This window comes from Heterodontus francisci, chromosome 8, assembly GCF_036365525.1.
Source record: "Heterodontus francisci isolate sHetFra1 chromosome 8, sHetFra1.hap1, whole genome shotgun sequence".
Classification (NCBI taxonomy): Eukaryota; Metazoa; Chordata; class Chondrichthyes; order Heterodontiformes; family Heterodontidae; genus Heterodontus; species Heterodontus francisci.
In genome coordinates this window covers 86,200,376-86,218,718 of record NC_090378.1, presented here as the reverse complement: position 1 = coordinate 86,218,718, position 18,343 = coordinate 86,200,376, and the positions used below count along the sequence as shown (strand labels likewise).

Genomic DNA, 18,343 nt, shown 5'->3' with positions numbered 1-18,343 from the left:
TGATCCATGAAAGCAGCTGACGTACCCGTCAACACTCCTTGCCCTGTTAGGAACCTTCGAATACATGAAGGGATCAGCTTTATTTATCACATGGAAATAGGTATGGCTCATCCGACATTGTGTGATCCTCTGCTCCTGAGGATCCGTATGCGCCAGCAATATCAACAAGCAGGTGCAATCCATGTAGAGGCCCCCAGTCATGAGCAGCAGCCCCCAAGGGGAGCTCGCCATTATGTTTGCCCCACATGCCATCGGGTATCAGAGCCCCAGTGTCAGAGGCGATTGCGCATGTAGAGAGGGTGGTGGCACGTCTCAGTGCCCTGCTCAAGGGTGGCCTGCAGTCCATGGGCTTCAGTGGGCATTCCATGCCTTTGTTCTTCATTGTGGCAGCGGTTCTCAAGCCTGACGACTCTGCACCTTTTTAGGGGCCCACCAGAGACCTTTGTGGGGTCACACAGTCAGCAGTGCACCGCTACATCAAGGAGGTCACCAATGTCCTGCAGCAGGGTGGGGGGGGTGGGGGTGGCGCAGTGAGGATTTCCGCTTCAGGACAGACTCTCACAGCCAGACCCAGAGGACCATCGGTTTCGGCACCATTGCCAGAGAACCACAGGTTGTAATTTTCATAGACTGCACTCATGTGGTCATCAGGCTTCCCGCCAGGCTACAACCTGCAGACGTCACCATTAAAGGAATCCTCTCGATTGAGGTGAAGCTGGTATGTGATCACTGCAGATGCTTGCTGCGAACGTATGACCACTTCTCAGGCAGCTGCCATGACATCTGGATCTTGCGCCAGTCCCGACTGCCGCCGCTGTTCACTAAACTGGCTCAGATGGAGGGGTGGCTTCTGGGAGATAAGGGCTATCCTTTGCAGTCATGGCTCCCGAAACCAGTGAGAGACCCCACCACTGCTGCAGAGGAGAGATACAACACCAGGCACTGAGCTACAAGAGCCACCATTGAGCAGGAGATTGGTATGCTGAAAGAGCGCCTCCAATGCCTGGATGGATAGGGTGATGCCCTGTACTACGGGCCGAAAAACCCAACTCCTTTCTTTGCTGCTCTGCACAACTATGCATCCAATAGGGACCAAGCCTGGCATGATGAGGAGAGACATCAACAGGATTCCTCCTCGGGCTATGAGGACACTGAGGACCTACAACATGAAAGATGCATGGGAGGACAAATGGCACCCAGGCTCTGCACGCAGAGCTAGCAGTGAGCTAGGAATGTATGGAAGTGGCTTATCAGACAAAGGCTGTCTGCTCCATAGGAACTGACATGAGCTCTGCAAGTCACACCTCACCCTCGCTCACCTGCTGTGCAAGTAGGGCAAGTATGTGGCAGCAAAGCGGAAAGTGCTGGGGTCACTCAGCAGGTCAGGCAGCATCTGTGGAGAGAGAATCAGAGTTAACTTTCAGGTCTGTGAACTTGGACAAGTTAACTCTGCTTCTCTCTCCACAGATGCTGCCTTACCTGCAGGATTTCTGCAGCACCTTCTGCTTTGCTGCCAGATTGACAGCAGCCCCACTCTTCAGTAGTCAGGTATGTCTTTGACAGCTGTCAGGAAGCAGGTGCTGGGGTGCTTTAAATAGGGCCCCAGCACCTGCTGCACAGCTGTCAAAAACTCTCGCTGCGCCGAATGTCCTGCCTCTCCCCACGTAATATAGGGAGACGGCACGCGGCCTCTATGGAAATGAGCCCCCGCGATATCAATCGGGGGGGGGGGGGGTTCGGTGTGGCCGGCGAATGCGGGCGTGCCACTGAGTTCAAAGAGCACTGCCGCAAAGCGTGGCGCCCCAATAAAATTCAGCCCCGTGTGTTTAAAATTAAACCCTGTTACAATAAGACCAGGTGAAGACAGTAAAAGACCTTCAGACACCTTTCTCACCTGGTCGTAACACTATTCTCACATACCAATGGGCAGGGCATGTGCCATGCAGATCCTACCCATTGATCACTGGCACGCAGAGGCCTAACCAGCAATCCTTAAAGAGGCCATGCAGACCATTTCAAAAAGATGTCCCTTTGCCACTCACAGCTCACTGACTGCAGGCTAGTGTGGCCTGACCACCAAGGTGGTTCAGGCATCTTGTGCTGCAATTTGGCAGGCAGCACAATTGCAATGCTCACCTGATCACTGCAGCCAACCAAAATTGGCCCATTGAGCTTTTTAGCCTAGAGAGTAGGTAGTGGAGAGGTGATCTCATAAAGGTGTATGAAATTGTAAAGATTATAGTAAAAGTTAACTCAGAATATTATTTTAAACTAAACTGTGGGATGAGAACTAGGAAACCCAATTCAAAACAGTAAAAAGGTAATTTTAGGATTGCTATCATGGAATTTTTCTTAATACGAAGTGATAAATGTGTGGAATAGAATCTGTAACAGAGCATTGCAGGCAGAAATCTGGTTTCATTTATGAAACAATTGGATACTATAATGTAGGGAATGTTAGGATCAATCTGGATGGATGAAATAAGATTGGCCAAGTAACATTCCTCATCAATAATTATCTTGTCAAAAACTCTCTCTGCGCCGAACGTCCCCCCTCTCCCCACGTAATATAGGGGGACGGCGCGCGGCCTCTATGGAAATGAGCCCCCGCGATATCAATCGGGGGGGGGGGTTCAGTGTGGCCGGCAAATGCGGGCGTGCCACTGAGTTCAAAGGGCACTGCCGCAAAGCGTGGCGCCCCAATAAAATTCAGCCCCGTGTGTTTAAAATTAAACCCGGTTACAATAAGACCAGGTGAAGACACTGTTCACTGCAGAAACTCAACCACCCATTAATTCCAATTTTATTCTCCACTTGTGTTTTTTTTGCTGTCTCCATTCTTTCAGGCTCCTCTTGGTCTATAAAGGGTTTATCAGCCAATGCATCAGGTAGGTGTGTCAGAGTAAGCTGAGATGAAACATCATTTATTTTCCCTTCATACTCTGCAGGGAATCAGTTTGCCTCACCAATGCCTTGCCAACCAATGTTAATCTATATCTTTGAGTTCTGATGAAAGGTTATCGACCTGAAGTTTTAACTCTATTTCTCTCTCCACAGATGCTACCAGACCTGCTAAGTATTACAAGCACTTTTTGCTTTTATTTCAGATTTCCAGCATCCACACTATTTTGCTTTTAACCTACATCTTACAGTTCTATGACACAGCCTTTTGGTCAATCAATAAGCTCTAGCATCAGGCCACCTACTACTCATTATTAAGAAAACTTTGGCTAAAATATGTTTGGTGAACTTTACCTTTTTGAAACTAGGGTCACATCAACATTCGTAGATGAAAAAATACATTTGACAAAATTACATTTTAGTATAGCATAGCTGACAGGATAGAAAGCCTGTGCACAAATAAGTAATTAGCTGTGCTTTCCAACATTCAAAATGCTTATGCGTTTGTGTATGTACCTATAACATTTAGTGAAACTATGGGATTTCACACTTACAGAACCAAAATTAAGCTCACAAACAGGAACAATCACAATATATGCTTAACAACATTGTACAATCAATTTTAAAAGTATGACACAGAGAAAGTGGCAATATTGTGACCAGCCAGAAACTTCACCACTTTTCAGAGATTTTTTAAGTCCTCTGAGTCACATTTCCCTGTTAATTTATGATAATTACAACAATTGTTATGCTATACTTATGCCATCATATAAAAAGCAGACGGTGACAATCATGAATATTGTGTCCCAGTATGTTAGTATATCACCAGTATTGTGATGTTCCTACTCTAGAAATGAGACACTCTATGTTGTATCCTATAGATTCTAACTAAAGAATATTTGCAGCATTCAGATTCCTTTCTGCATCTGCATACTATCAAGTCAAATATTTAGTGCATCATACAGTGCTGTGCAATGATCTAATGCCATCTTTCTATGTATAATTTAAGCAAGAATCAGTGCTGCTTCTTATATTCTTAGCAACTCAACTGATTCACATTATTGACTTACTTAAAGAGCAACACAAACATCCAGTTACTATCCATAATTAGGATAAATCCTGATTGATGCTGAAGATGGTTAAATGCATCACACTGTCATTTATTTAAAGAATCTGCAGCTATGTCTGGTCTTGTTTTTTAATCTGTGCTATTTAAACTGTGATGCTCTGACCATAGTCTTCCCTACGTGGCTTCATAACTATAATTCATTCAACCATGACTTTAACTAACTTCAATCTGGATAATTCTTTCAGTCGGCAATAATACTGTAGATAAAAAAGCCCGATAAATAATTTTTAATGATCCCCTTTTACAGCAAAGGTTCTATATGCCATTCCTCATGGGACTGTTGTTGGCCTGATATGTTTTAGTCAAGTAGAACAAAGATGGAACTAAAACAGACGCTAACCTCCCTGACCTTATGAATGATAGCAAACTTTTAGGTGGCAGCAAAGGGCCTTATCCTTAATGATGACAGAACACCCATTATCAATCTGCTTTAGCTGTTTCCTTAAAGACACTCAAGAGCTTTCTACAATTCACATGGTTCCATCGTAGCAACATCACTTTCTAACTCAATGCACAACACAAGTCAGAAGGACACATGTCAGTTTGATTTAATCAGTCCAAATATAAGCTGCCAACCCGCTTCAGAGACATGACATTCAGTGAGTAGCAGGAGCGATCCTCAAGCTCGATGGGTACATGCAGGCTGCATCCATCTTCCATATCCTCCCGTCCACTGGGAAGGGGACAGTCAGTTTTGCAACCCTGTAGGTAGATTTAAAAAAGTGTATTAGGTTAAGGCAAGGAGCAGCATTTCTTTTTCTTTAAGAGCTTAAATGTCCCGGAAACTATTACTATCTATCAAAAGAGTTATGGGTGAGTGATTTGTGCTCCCAGTGGTAACTGTCTGGTCCCTTTTAATTGGTTTGAGTTCTACTGACAGATACCACCTGTTCCAGCAGAATATACCCAACTCCAGTCTCTAATGCTGACGGACATTTTTCTCACATTAGTTGGCTTTCTGAAAATGTTCATTAATTGTCTATTGTAAAATTATTACAATAGAATATTCCACTATTATTACTGTCATCTATTCAAAATATAAGCTTTAAATAACATTTTTACAAAGTAGATTGCATGCATCGAAGTTGATGCCAACTAAAACTTCAGCTCTTTTTAAAAAAATAAACATGACTTTTTCAATTTCATTTGTTGCAAGTCTTTATAAAATGGTAATGGCCACTCACTAAGATCTATTGAAGAAAAACCTAGTTTTTGGAAAGTGGTTTACATCAAACACCAATAAAAAATAAATTCACAGCATTCGGAGATATTCTTTAGATTGTATTAATCAAAGCTTTTGATTTCTCCTCCTATTCAGTGGTTACAATCTCTGAAGCCCGATGCCAACATTTCCAACATTCCATTAATTAACAGAACAATGGACAAGCTTTAGAAAACCAATCTGTCATTTTATAAATAAAAGCACACAATTCAGCCTCTTCAGTCACAAAACCTTACAGCGGCATTTAAATTGCACAGACATGACATAAAAGATTCAAGGCTACCTACAATCGAAAGCCCAGGCAAGCACATTGACAAAAAAAATCCATTTGCGAAAAAAATAGAACTAAATAAAAGATGTCATCCTTTTAAGACTGAATTACAGATTTTTGATCTACAAGGGAGTAAAGGATTATGGGGGACCAGCAGGAAAGTGGAGTTAAGACCACGATCAGATCAGCCATGTTCTTATTAAATAGCGGAGCAGGCTCGAGGGGCCAAATGGCCTACTCCTGGTCCTATTTCTTATGTTTTTTATGTTATCTATTTTTCTTAATCATGTGTTTTCTGCCTTTTCAGTAACTCTGCTCTGTACAAAGCCCCAACACAAATTGGAGCTGGACTCCTCTGTGCTCTGAGCCATTGTGAACAAGCTCGCTGACAAGCTGTCCAGTGCACCAAGCATTTCCTCGCATTTGACCATAAACCTTCATTGGTAGCCTGGGCCCTCAAGTTCTGCATCTGAGGCCTCTGCAGCAAGACGAGTATGTGATCTGGCCTTCCAGCTAGCTGGCTCCTGTGGCATCCTATCCTCCCCACCAACACCCACTGCCTTCCCTACACACTCCCCGCCCCAGTTCCTGTACACTAGTAGCCAATGATTCACCACATAAATAATTCCTCCTCTAGCCTAACCTCTAACGCACACATGGTGCCAGTCTTCTAGCTGATGCTTGCTAGGGTTAGATCGACCTCCTCTTCCTAAAGTGGCAGAGGGTGCTCAGCATATTCAGTACCTGAAATGAAAGAGAGGGACAAGGGTTTGCTTTCAGCATGAAGGAAGGAGAGCAGGAAGTGTGGCAACTGAAAGCAGCTGCAATTTATCATGCAGAACATGTAGGGTGAGATAGAGCAAGAAACGAAAAAGGGGATAAAATGTGAAACAACCCTGCATGGCATCTCCTCCAGCGCTTCCACTCGCCATAGTTGAGGCTCTCTCCTGCCCGTGACAACCAGCACCTTTTCTTCCATGGAGGACAGAATGTGCAGACAGGATCAGCCTCCTCTGTAATGGCCTCCTGCTGCAAGTTGTATGTAATCTTCTCCTGCAAGAAAGAAGAGAGTGTGCTTGTGATACTCTTGTAAGGTATTTAGTGAATGTGATTGTCATGGTGGAGTAGTCTGTATGTAATGTGTAAGATGTGAGATGTGTAAGAGTGAGAATTGCAGTAGTGGTGAAAGTAGGAAGTGCAGAATGTGTGAGAAGGAGGTGCAGTGAAGTGTGATGCAGTGATTGTAGGAAAGTGAAGAGAAGTGACGGTGGGGAATATTGTGAGTCGTGAGGCTGGAGGTGGTGGCAGTCTGAGCTGAGAGTAAGAGAGCAGGATTATTACCTTAACAATTCTGGTGAGGTCACAGAACCTTTTTCTGCATTGCAGCCATGCCCTGTGAGCTAAACATTTGGCATTGATCACCTCAATTACTTGTTCCCACTGGTGGCGAAAGGGTTGCCTCGAGGGCTTTCTGTCTCCCTGGGGGAAAACGGGTCTCTCTCATCCTGTCCACCACCTGGGCCAGGGCCTCCAAAGCAGCACCGGAGAACCGGAAGGCCCGATCAGCAATTCTTGCACCTGTTTGTTTCTTTAGATGCCTTCCTCCCTGTCTGCTCCCAGAGCGGTCTTCCCCTTGAAGTAGACACTGGCTGCCTTTAAGTGGGATCAGTCAAGCCCAATTTTCCATCTCCTCTGAACAGGTACACAGCCAATGAATAGGAATGGTTGCAAGCCTGAATCATTATAAGGAGCTGGCAGCAGCAATTTCACATGGTCCCCGTGACCATATGAACAGGAGCGTGCAGCCCTGTCCCCTGTGTGCCCAGGACACCCACCTCACCCCATGTGCCTGTTTTTAGGTGCAAGCAAATTTCTAGGCCATTGTATCGGATCCAAAAAGATTTGTTCAGTTGCAAGACTACCGCGTCACCCTGTTACATTTAGTAAAGGCAATATTAAGACATTGGCTTAAACTGGCTGGATGCGTAGCTCACTTTTTACATTTTATGTATAGCACATTTCTCATTCCACAGCTCAGGTACAGCTGCTTTGCAATAGGGCACAGCTATTACTAAGAGTAGTGATTCTCAAAGTGTGGACTGGGGATCACTGCTAGCCCGTGTGGGTCCTCCAAGTGATCCGCAGGCTGGTCCAAAATGCAAGTCACTGACATGCAATTCCACGGCTAAGACCATTCGAAAGAAGACGAGGTCAGAATCCTCACCCCACCAGTCACATGACACCACACAACCAGACTGGCGCCCGCATGCATGGCATGAGTCCTCAAAAGTGCAAGTAACAACAATGTAGTTTTATAAACAAAATATGTTAGTGTTGATTTTATTTTATTAATATAGATGTAAGATAAGTATTAGTTTCTCAGAAGATGATAATTGTGATGATTTTATAACACATATTGGAATGTTTCAAATAACTTGTAGTATTAAGGTTTATAATATAAAAATGTCTATACTTTTGATTCTGGCATGAATTAGTCATTTACTTATGATATTTAATTTAAAAATTTGCAGTGGCAAACAAAACCAGGTGGGGTAAGACCAGTAGGTGGTCGGGGGGGTCTTTTGCCCCGCCTAAGTGGTCCGCAGATGAAAAATGATGTAGAGAATGCAATTTGCATTTTGATGTCTAAAGACGACTGAAATGACATGGGAAACTGCAGCAATACACAAATATTCATCTTCAGTGTAGGCACCTGATATTTTGTATCAGACAATCCACCCCAAGCAGACTGCAGATAACCTGTTAAAGACTGTGACAACCACGCCTGTGCAACTGCCTGACCAATGCCGTCCAATCTCAAGATATGACAGTGATAAAAGCAGCCCATTCCACTGAAAGAGAAATTTAGCTTAGCAAACTGCACTTAGATGCCTGCTCTTTTTACATTGTGTAAAATGTTGTAGCCGAAACATTGCACTAAAAATGCTACTTGATTGATTGAACCCCCTTGAGTGGGTTGTTTCTCAAGCTGCAGTGGAACTGGAACCTGGTCTAGTGGCAGTCACTTTAAATCAGAAGCAGCCTTGTTGATTCTTAACACCAAACAATGTACTTAGACTGGCAGTACATCCCATTCAGCCATGTTGTGATCAAAGAGAATATTGGATCAGCAGAGGGAATACTAGTTTGCATTTTGTAGTGGTTTAGCACTGTTTCTTGTCACTATAAGCACCCAACTGTCAATCTGTCAGCGACTTATCACAGCTCCTACTTGTTACACTGCCACCCCCTCAAGTCCTGTCAAAGTCAAACATCTCACACGAGAGCCTAAAAGAGAAAAAGAATATTGGTTTGGGAATTTTAAAAATACATTAGGATTAACAGGATGTGCAACAGGGAGATACTTGGCCAGGATTGTGTGGAAGTGTAGTTCCTGAGGTTACTGGAGTTAATTGTAAGGGTAAATCATGCATGGCATGAAATTAAGTAAATGCAACATTTAACCAAAACCTAACTTGGCAAATTGCCCACAGTCAAAAACTTGGAATTTTACATCTGAGAACTGATGCCATAGGCAGTATGGGTCCCCCTTTAGTCACTTACTGTCACTGTGAGGACAACTTGGGGGAAAATAATCAGAAGAAAATTAAAACATTTTTAATGGTGATTTGTAGGATACTCATTAATACATTTACATCATTCCCCAAAAGAAAGTCTGCGTTCATTATTTTTCGGAGCCTGCCAGCAAGCAGTCCACAGGTTAATTCTTTTCATCGAAGTGAGATAAACATTTTACTTGCATAGTCACTCGTTTTAGTACCAACAGCTTAAGTTATGGAGTTGAAATTTCTTCTAGTGGCATTTGGAACAAATCCATCCTCAGATTCCTGGGAAATTCCTTTTAGTGCTATTTGAATGCATTTAGGGGTGTATTTTTCGATTAGCAGAGTACAGATTTGAACCCTTAACGTGCTTGTGCCACTTTCCTCTGTGCATTGCGAAAATGAACAGTTACTACAATGCCTAAAGTGGTGCATACAGGAATGTAGGATGAGCACACTAAGTATTCATACATACCCTTTGCCAATCAAAAAATATACACATTAAAGCAAAAGGACTGCTGCAAGTATTTAAAGAATGCAGAGAGGAATTTCACATAAGTGGATTAGCACATTAAGAGTAATTCCAACTCATATGTGCCAATCATGTTTATGACAGGTTTCAGTTGTTAAACTGTAGAGACAATAAAACAAATTCCTTTCAATCCTGTTATCTATTTAATGAATTAATTCATACTATTGCAAAAAATTACATTACAAAGTCATTTCCTGAGTATATTTTCTCTGACAATATTGCACTTACAAAGGTCTTGTATCATTGCATCACTTTTTTTTATTAATTCACAGGATCTGGGCATTGCTGGCAAGGTTGGCATTTATTGTCCATCCCTAATTGCCCTCAAGAAGCTGATGGTGAGCTGCCTTCTTGAATACTGCTCTGTGGATGGCTAGGCCATGTCAGAGGACAGTTATGGATCAACCACATTGCTGTGGATCTGGAATCATATATAGGCCAGACCAGATAAGCATAGCAAATTTCTTCCCCTGAAGGACATTAGTGAATCAGATGGAGTTTTTTTTTAATGACAATCCAGTAATTTCATGATCATCATTACTGATATTAGCTTTCTATTCTAGATTTATTTAATTAAGTGAATTTAAATTCTCTAGTTGCTGCAGTGGGTTTTGAACTGATGTATCTGGATGATTAGTTTAGATCTGGATTATTAGTCCAGTAACATAACCACTAAGTTACTGTTCTCCTAAAATAAAATAGGACTAAGATCCAAACCAAAATTCTGAAAGCCACATAATAAAAGTCCCACTGACAAAGTCCTTGTATGAAGACTTAACGCATTCAGCCTACATTCATGTATGTGCTATTATTACACAGGCTTTAACCCAATTGTTAGCATGCAGGTACAGCAACAATTAGAAACACAAATGGCATATTGGTCTTTATTGAAAAGGGATTGGAGCACAAGAATAAGGAAGTCTTGCTACAATTCTACAGGGCTTTGGTGAGATCACACCTGGAATACTGTGCGTAGTTTTGGTCTTCATATCTATGGAAGGATATACTTGCCTTGGAGGCAGTACAGCAAAGGTTCACTAGATTGGTTCCTGGAATGAGAGGGTTGTCCTATGATGCTATCATCAGGCTGAGTAAATTGGGCTTATATTCTCTGGAGTTTAGAAGAATGAGAGGTAATTTCATTGAAACAGACAAGATTCTGAAGGGGCTTGACAGGGTAGACACTGAAAGGTTGTTTCCCCTGGCTGGGAAATCTAGAACGTGGGGGCAGTGTCAGGATAAGGAGCTGATCATTTAGGACTCAGATAAGGAGAAATTTCTTCACTCAGACAGTTGTGAATCATTGGAATTCTCTACCCCAGAGGGTAGTGGATGCTCCAGCATTGAATATATTTAAGACTGAAATTGATAGATTTTTGATCTCTCAGGGAATCAAGGGATATGGGGAACAGGTGGGAAGTGGAGTTGACATAGAACAATACAGCACAGTACAGGCCCTTCGGCCCACGATGTTGTGCCGAACCTTTAACCTACTCTAAGATCAAACTAACTACCTACCCTCCATTCTACTATCATCCATGTACCTATCCAAGAGTCGCTTAAATGCCCCTAATGTATCTGCTTCTACTACCACCGCTGGCAGCGCATTCCACGCACCCTCCACTCTCTGTGTAAAGAACCTACCTCTGACATCTCCCCGAAACCTTCCTCCAATCACCTTAAAATTATGCTCCCTGGTGATAGCCCTTTCCACCCTGGGAAAAAGTCTCTGACTATCCACTCTATCTATGCCTCTCATCATCTTGTACCCCTCTATCAAGTCACCTCTCATCCTTCTTCGCTCCAATGAGAAAAGCCCTAGCTCCCTCAATCTTTCTTCGTAGGACATGCCCTCCAGTCCAGGCAGCATCCTGGTAAATCTCCTCTGCACTCTCTCGAAAGCTTCCACATCCTTCCTATAATGAGGCGACCAGAACTGAACACAATATTCCAAGTGTGGTCGAACCAAGGCCTTATACAGCTGCAGCATAACCTCGCGGCTCTTAAACTCAATCCCCCTGTTAATGAAAGCCAACACACCATACCCCTTCTTAACAACCCTATCAACTTGGGTGGCAACTTTGAGCGATCTATGGACATGGACCCCAAGATCCCTCTGTTCCTCCACACTACCAAGAATCCTGTCTTTAAGCCTGTATTCCGCATTCAAATTCGACCTTCCAAAATGAATCACTTCACACTTTTCCAGGTTGAACTCCATCTGCCACTTCTCAGCCCAGCTCTGCATCCTGTCAATGTCCCGTTGCAACCTACAACAGCCTTCCACACTATCCACAACTCCAGCAACCTTCGTGTCATCGGCAAACATGCTAACCCAGCCTTCCACTTCCTCATCCAAGTCATTTATAAAAATCACAAAGAGCAGAGGTCCCAGAACAGATCCCTGCGGAACACTACTGGTCACCGAGCTCCATGCTGAATACTTTCCATCTACTATCACCCTATGACTTCTATGGGCCAGCCAATTTTGTATCCAGACAGCCAACTTTCCCTGTATCCCATGCCTCCTTACTTTCTGAATGAGCCTACCATGGGGAACCTTATCAAACGCCTTGCTAAAATCCATATACACCACGTCCACTGCTCTTCCTTCATCAATGTGTTTTGTCACATCTTCAAAGAATTCAATAAGGCTTGTGAGGCATGACCTGCCCCTCACAAAGCCATGCTGACCGTCTCTAATCAAACCATGCTTTTCCAAGTAATCATAAAACCTGTCTCTCAGAATCCTCTCCAATAATTTGCCCACTACCGACGTAAGACTGACTGGTCTATAATTCCCAGGGTTATCCCTATTCCCTTTCTTGAACAAGGGAACAACATTTGCCAAACTCAAATCATCCAGTACTACTCCAGTGGACAGTGAAGACGCAAAGATCATCGCCAAAGGCGCAGCAATCTCTTCCCTCGCTTCCCGTAATATCCTTGGGTATATCCCGTCTGGCCCCGGGGACTTATCTGTCCTCATATCATTCAAAATTTCCAGCACATCCTCCCTCTTAACCTCAACCTGTTCGAGCATATCAGCCTGTTCCACGCTGTCCTCACAAACGACCAGGTTCCTCTCACTAGTGAATACTGAAGCAAAGTATTCATTTAGGACCTCCGCTACCTCCTCCGACTCCAGGCACAAGTTCCCTCCACTATCCCTGATCAGCCCTACCCTCACTCTGGCCATCCTCTTGTTCCTCACATAAGTGTAGAACGCCTTGGGATTTTCCTTAATCCTACCCGCCAAGACTTTTTCATGTCCCCTTCTAGCTCTCCTAAGTCCATTCTTCAGTTCCTTCCTGGCTACCTTGTAACCCTCTAGAGCCCTGTCTGATCCTTGCTTCCTCAACCTTAAGTAAGCTTCCTTCTTCCTCTTGACTAGCTGTTCCACATCTCTTGTCATCCAAGGTTCCTTCACCCTACCATCCCTTCCCTGCCTCATCGGGACAAACCTATCAAGCAGTCGCAGCAAGTGCTCCCTAAACAACCTCCACATTTCTGTCGTGCATTTCCCTGAGAACATCTGTTCCCAATTTATGCTCCCCAGTTCCTGCCTAATAGCATTGTAATTCCCCCTCCCCCAATTAAATATTTTCCCATCCCGTCTGCTCCTGTCCCTCTCCATGACTATAGTAAAGGTCAGGGAGTTGTGATCACTATCACCGAAATGCTCTCCCACTGAGAGATCTGCCACCTGGCCTTGTTCATTGCCAAGCACCAAGTCCAACATAGTCTCCCCTCTAGTCGGCCTATCTGCATATTGAGTCAGGAAACCTTCCTGGACACACCTGACAAAATCTGCTCCATCCAAACTATTTGCACTAAGGAGGTTCCAATCAATAGTAGGGAAGTTGAAGTCACCCATGACAACAACCCTGTTACTTCTGCAGCTTTCCAAAATCTGCCTCCCAATCTGTTCCTCCGTGTCTCTGTTGCTATTGGGGGGTCTATAGAAAACTCCCAATAAAGTGACTGCTCCTTTCCTGTTTCTGACTTCCACCCATACTGACACAGTAGACAAACCCTCCTCGACGACCACCCTTTCTGCAGCTGTGATACTATCCCTGATTAGCAATGCCACTCCCCCACCTCATTTACCTCCCTCCCTATTCCTTTTGACGTAGAAGATTAGCCATGCTCATATTGAATGGCAGAGCAGGCTCGAGGGGCTGAGTGATCTACTCCTGCTCCGATTTCTAATGTTCTTATTTTATAACCGGTTGTTTTAAATGGCTTAATACCTGCTTACAAATAGCACACACAGGAATGGAGAATGATTGCATTAAGCACTCGCACATGGCCTTGGCAGGCCAGAATTTCTACCTTCATATGTTCAAAATCAGTACTGTAATCCGAGTTCACCCTCAGAACTGAGATAGATAACTGATCTTCCCACGGGCTTCAGGACACTGACATCAGGACCAAATGGGTGTCCCAAGTCTGCACTTGCCGACAGCAAGACCAGCTCAGCTATCTTCCAGCAGGCAGCCTTCATAACTGGGCTCCCGATGCTGCCAGTCCAATCAGAGAGCCGGCAGCCTTCGAGCCTCGGCAGCCTCACCGGGAGAGGTAGGCGCTGAAAGGCAGGTGGGGAACCGTTAGCGAGCGTCAACATGACAGTGCCCTCAGAGACGTACATTTAAATTAAAAATTCTCAGGGGCAAAGCTGTTACAGCCCTCAGAGCAGAGGGAAAACCCCTCTGGATGGATTGTTTGGGTAGTGAAAGCACCCTTCTTTGCCCAAGGCCCTATCACTGGGGCATGGAACCTCCAGCTCCAATGGCCCCACTGGCCTGCCACAGGGAGGCCACGTCCTTTGAGCTGGCGGCCTTCCCATGCGGCGGTGGGCTGCTCCGCTTCTGACAGAATGCCGGCAAGTGTGAAAAAACTCCTCTAATTAGGGCCTTAACAATGTTGAATGGCTTCCCGCCTCCATAAAGCAGGCAGTTGATCTGCTTCCCAGCCCACCCCTGCAAATGTTCCCCAGCATTGGGAATGCGTCAGGGAGCTGTCCCAACCCGGCTTCCCCCTATTGACCTAACTGCCACCCCACCCCCACCCGCCTCCAACCCCATCTCCACAGGGTTTGGAAAATTCAGCCCAATGCTGTTTTCAGAATTTCACTGCGAAGCAATGATTAGGGGCACCACAGAGGCTACAACTAGAACAGGTAAGTCTGAAACGTTAACTCTGCTTCTCTCTCCACAGGTGCTGCCAGACCTGCTGAGTAGTTCCAGCGTTTCTTGTTTTTATTTCAGATTTCCAGCATCCACAGTATTTTGCTTTTATTTTAGGTAAGTTTGGCAGTGGTGGAGTGGTATTATCACTGGACTAGTAACCCAGAGACCCAAGGTATTCCTCTGGGGACATGGGTTCGAATCCCACCACAGCAGAAGGTGGAATTTGAACTTAATAAAGATCTGGAATTAAAAACTAGTCTAATGATGGTCATGAAACCATTGTCGATTGTTGTAAAAACCCATCTGGTTCACTAATGTCCTTTAGGAAGGAAATCTGCTGTCCTTACCTGGTCTGGCCTACATGTGACTCCAGACCCACAGCAATGTGGTTAACTCTTACATGCCCTCTGAAATGGCCTAGCAAGCCACTCAGTTGTACCTAACCGCTACGAAGTTAATAAAAAGGAATGAAACCAGACGGACCACCCGGCATCGACCTCGGCACCGGAAACGACAACGGCAAACCCAGCCCTGTCGACCCTGCAAAGTCCTCCTTACTAACATCTGGGGGCTTGTGCCAAAGTTGGGATAACTGTCCCACAGACTAGTCAAGCAACAGCCTGACATAGTCATACTGACGGAATCATACCTAACAGACAATGTCCCAGACACTGCCATCACCATCCCCGGGTACGTCCTGTCCCACCGGCAAGACAGACCCAGCAGAGGTGGTGGCACAATGGTATACAGTAGGGAGGGAGTTGCCCTGGGAGTCCTCAACATCGACTCCGGACCTCATGAAGTCTCATGGCATCAGGTTAAATATGGGCAAGGTAACCTCCTACTGATTACCACCTACCGCCCTCCCTCAGCTGATGACTCAGTACTCCACCATGTTGAACACTTGGAGGAAGCACTGAGGGTGGCAAGGGCACAAAATGTACTCTGAGTTCGGGACTTCAATGTCCATCACCATGAGTGGCTCGGTAGCACCACTACTGACCGAGCTGGCCGAGTCCTAAAGGACATGGCTGCTGGACTGGGTCTGCGGCAGGTGGTGGGGGAACCAACATGAGGGAAGAACATACTCGACCTCGTCCTCACCAATCTGCCTGCCGCGGATGCATCTGTCCATGACAGTATTGGTAGGAGTGACCACCGCACAGTCCTTGTGGAGACAAAGTCCCGCCTTCACATTGAGGATACCGTCCATCGTGTTGTGTGGCTCTAGCACCGTGCTGAATGGGATAGATTTCGAACGGATCTAGCAATGCAAAACTGGGCATCCATGAGGCGCTGTGGGCCATCAGCAGCAGCAGAATTGTACTCAACCACAATCTGTAACCTCATGGCCCAGCATATCCCCCACTCTACCATTACCATCAAGCCAGGAGACTAACCCTGGTTCAATGAAGAGTGCAGGAGGGCATGCCAGGAGCACCACCAGGCATATCTCAAAATGAGGTTTCAACCTGGTGAAGCTACAACCCAGGACTACGTGCATGCCAAACTGTGTAAGCAGCATGCGATAGACAGAGCTAAGCGATCCCATAACCAACAGATCAGATCTAAGCTCTGCAGTCCTGCCACATCCAGCCATGAATGGTGGTGGACAATTAAACAACTAACTGGAGGAGGTGGCTCCACAAATATCCCCATCCTCAATGATGGGGGAGCCCAGCACATCAGTGCGAAAGATAAGGCTGAAGCATTTGCAACAATCTTCAGCCAGAAGTGCTGAGTGGATGATCCATCTCGGCCTCCTCCTGAAGTCCCCAGCATCACAGATGCCAAACTTCAGCCAATTCGATTCACTCCACGTGATATCAAGAAACGACTGAAGGCACTGGATACTGCAAAAGCTATGGGCCCTGACAATATTCCGGCAATAGTACTGAAGACCTGTGCTCCAGAACTTGCCGCGCCCCTAGCCAAGCTGTTCCAGTATAGCTACAACACCGGCATCTACCCGGCAATGTGGAAAATTGCCCAGGTATGTCCTGTACACAAAATGCGGGACAAGTCCAACCAGGCCAATTACTGCCCCATCAGTCTACTCTCAATCATCAGTAGTGATGGAAGGTGTCATCAAAAGTGCCATCAAGCAGCACTTGCTTTGCAATAACCTGCTCAGTGACGCTCAGTTTGGGTTCCGCCAGGGCCACTCAGCTCTTGACCTCATTACAGCCTTGGTTCAAACATGGACAAAGAGCTGAACTCAAGAGGTGAGGTGAGAGCAACTGCCCTTGACATCAAGGCAGCATTTGACCAAGTATGGCATCAAGGAGCTCGAGCAAAACTGGAGTCAATGGGTATCAAGGGAAAACTCTCTGCTGGTTGGAGTCATACCTAGCGCAAAGGAAGATGGCTGTGGTTGTTGGAGGTCAATCATCTCAGCTCCAGGACATCACTGCAGGAGTTCCTCAGGGTAGTGTCCTCGCCCAACCATCTTCAGCTGCTTCATCAATGACCTTCCTTCAATCATAAGGTCAGAAGTGGGGATGTTCACTGATGATTACACAATGATCAGCACCATTCGCAACTCCTCAAATACTGAAGCAGTCCGTGTAGAAATGCAGCAAGACCTGGACAATATCCAGGCTTGGGCTGATAAGTGGCAAGTAACATTTGTGCCACACAAGTGCCAGGCAATGACCATCTCCAACAAATGAGCATCTAACCATCTCCCCTTGACATTCAACGGCATTACCATCGCTGAATCCCCCACTATCAACATCCTAGGGGCTACCATTGACCAGAAACTGAACTGGAGTAGTCATATAAATACCGTGGCTACAAGAGCAGATCAGAGGCTAGGAATCCTGTGGTGAGAACTCACCTCCTGACTCCCCAAAGCCTGTCCACCATCTACAAGGCACAAGTCAGGAGTATGATGGAATACTCTGCACTTGCCTGGATAGGTGCAGCTCCAACAACACTCAAGAAGCTCAACACCATCCAGGACAAAGCAGCTCGCTTGATTGGCACCCCATCCACAAACATTCACTCCCTCCACAACTGCACACAGTGGCAGCAGTGTGTACCATCTACAAGATGCACTGCAGCAACGCACCAAGGCTCCTTAGACAGCACCTTCCAAACCTGCAACCTCTACCACCTCGAAGGACAAGAGCAGCAGATGCATGGGAACACCACCACCTGCAAGTTCCTGTCCAAGTCACACACCATCCTGACTTGGAACTATATTACCGTTCCTTCACTGTCTCTGGGTCAAAATCCTGCAACTCCCTTCCTAAAAGCACTGTGGTGTACCTACCACACATGGACTGCAGCGGTTCAAGAAGGCAGCTCAAAACCACCTTCTCAAGGGCAATTAGGGATGGGCAATAAATGCTGACATATCCAGTGATGCCCCCATCCCATGAATGAATTTAAAAAAAGCATCTGTGGAGAGAGAAGCAGAGTTAACCTTTCAGGTCAGTTCTAATGAAGGGTCACGGACCTGAAATGTTAACTTTGCTTCTCTCTCCACAGATGCTGCCAGACCTGCTGAGTATTTCCAGCATTTCTTG

At 45.4% G+C, this 18,343-nt stretch overlaps 1 protein-coding gene across 1 annotated transcript in view; it reads right to left on the bottom strand.

Annotated features, from left to right (window-relative positions):
• Nucleotides 1-4,582: 4,582 nt before the first annotated feature.
• LOC137372565 (adhesion G-protein coupled receptor D2) overlaps nucleotides 4,583-18,343 on the bottom strand; it is a 329,848-nt gene continuing 316,087 nt past the window's right edge. Inside the window, exon 26 of the mRNA XM_068036491.1 lies at nucleotides 4,583-4,732. Coding sequence (XP_067892592.1) covers nucleotides 4,583-4,732 — 150 coding nt within the window. The remainder of the gene's footprint in view (nucleotides 4,733-18,343) is intronic.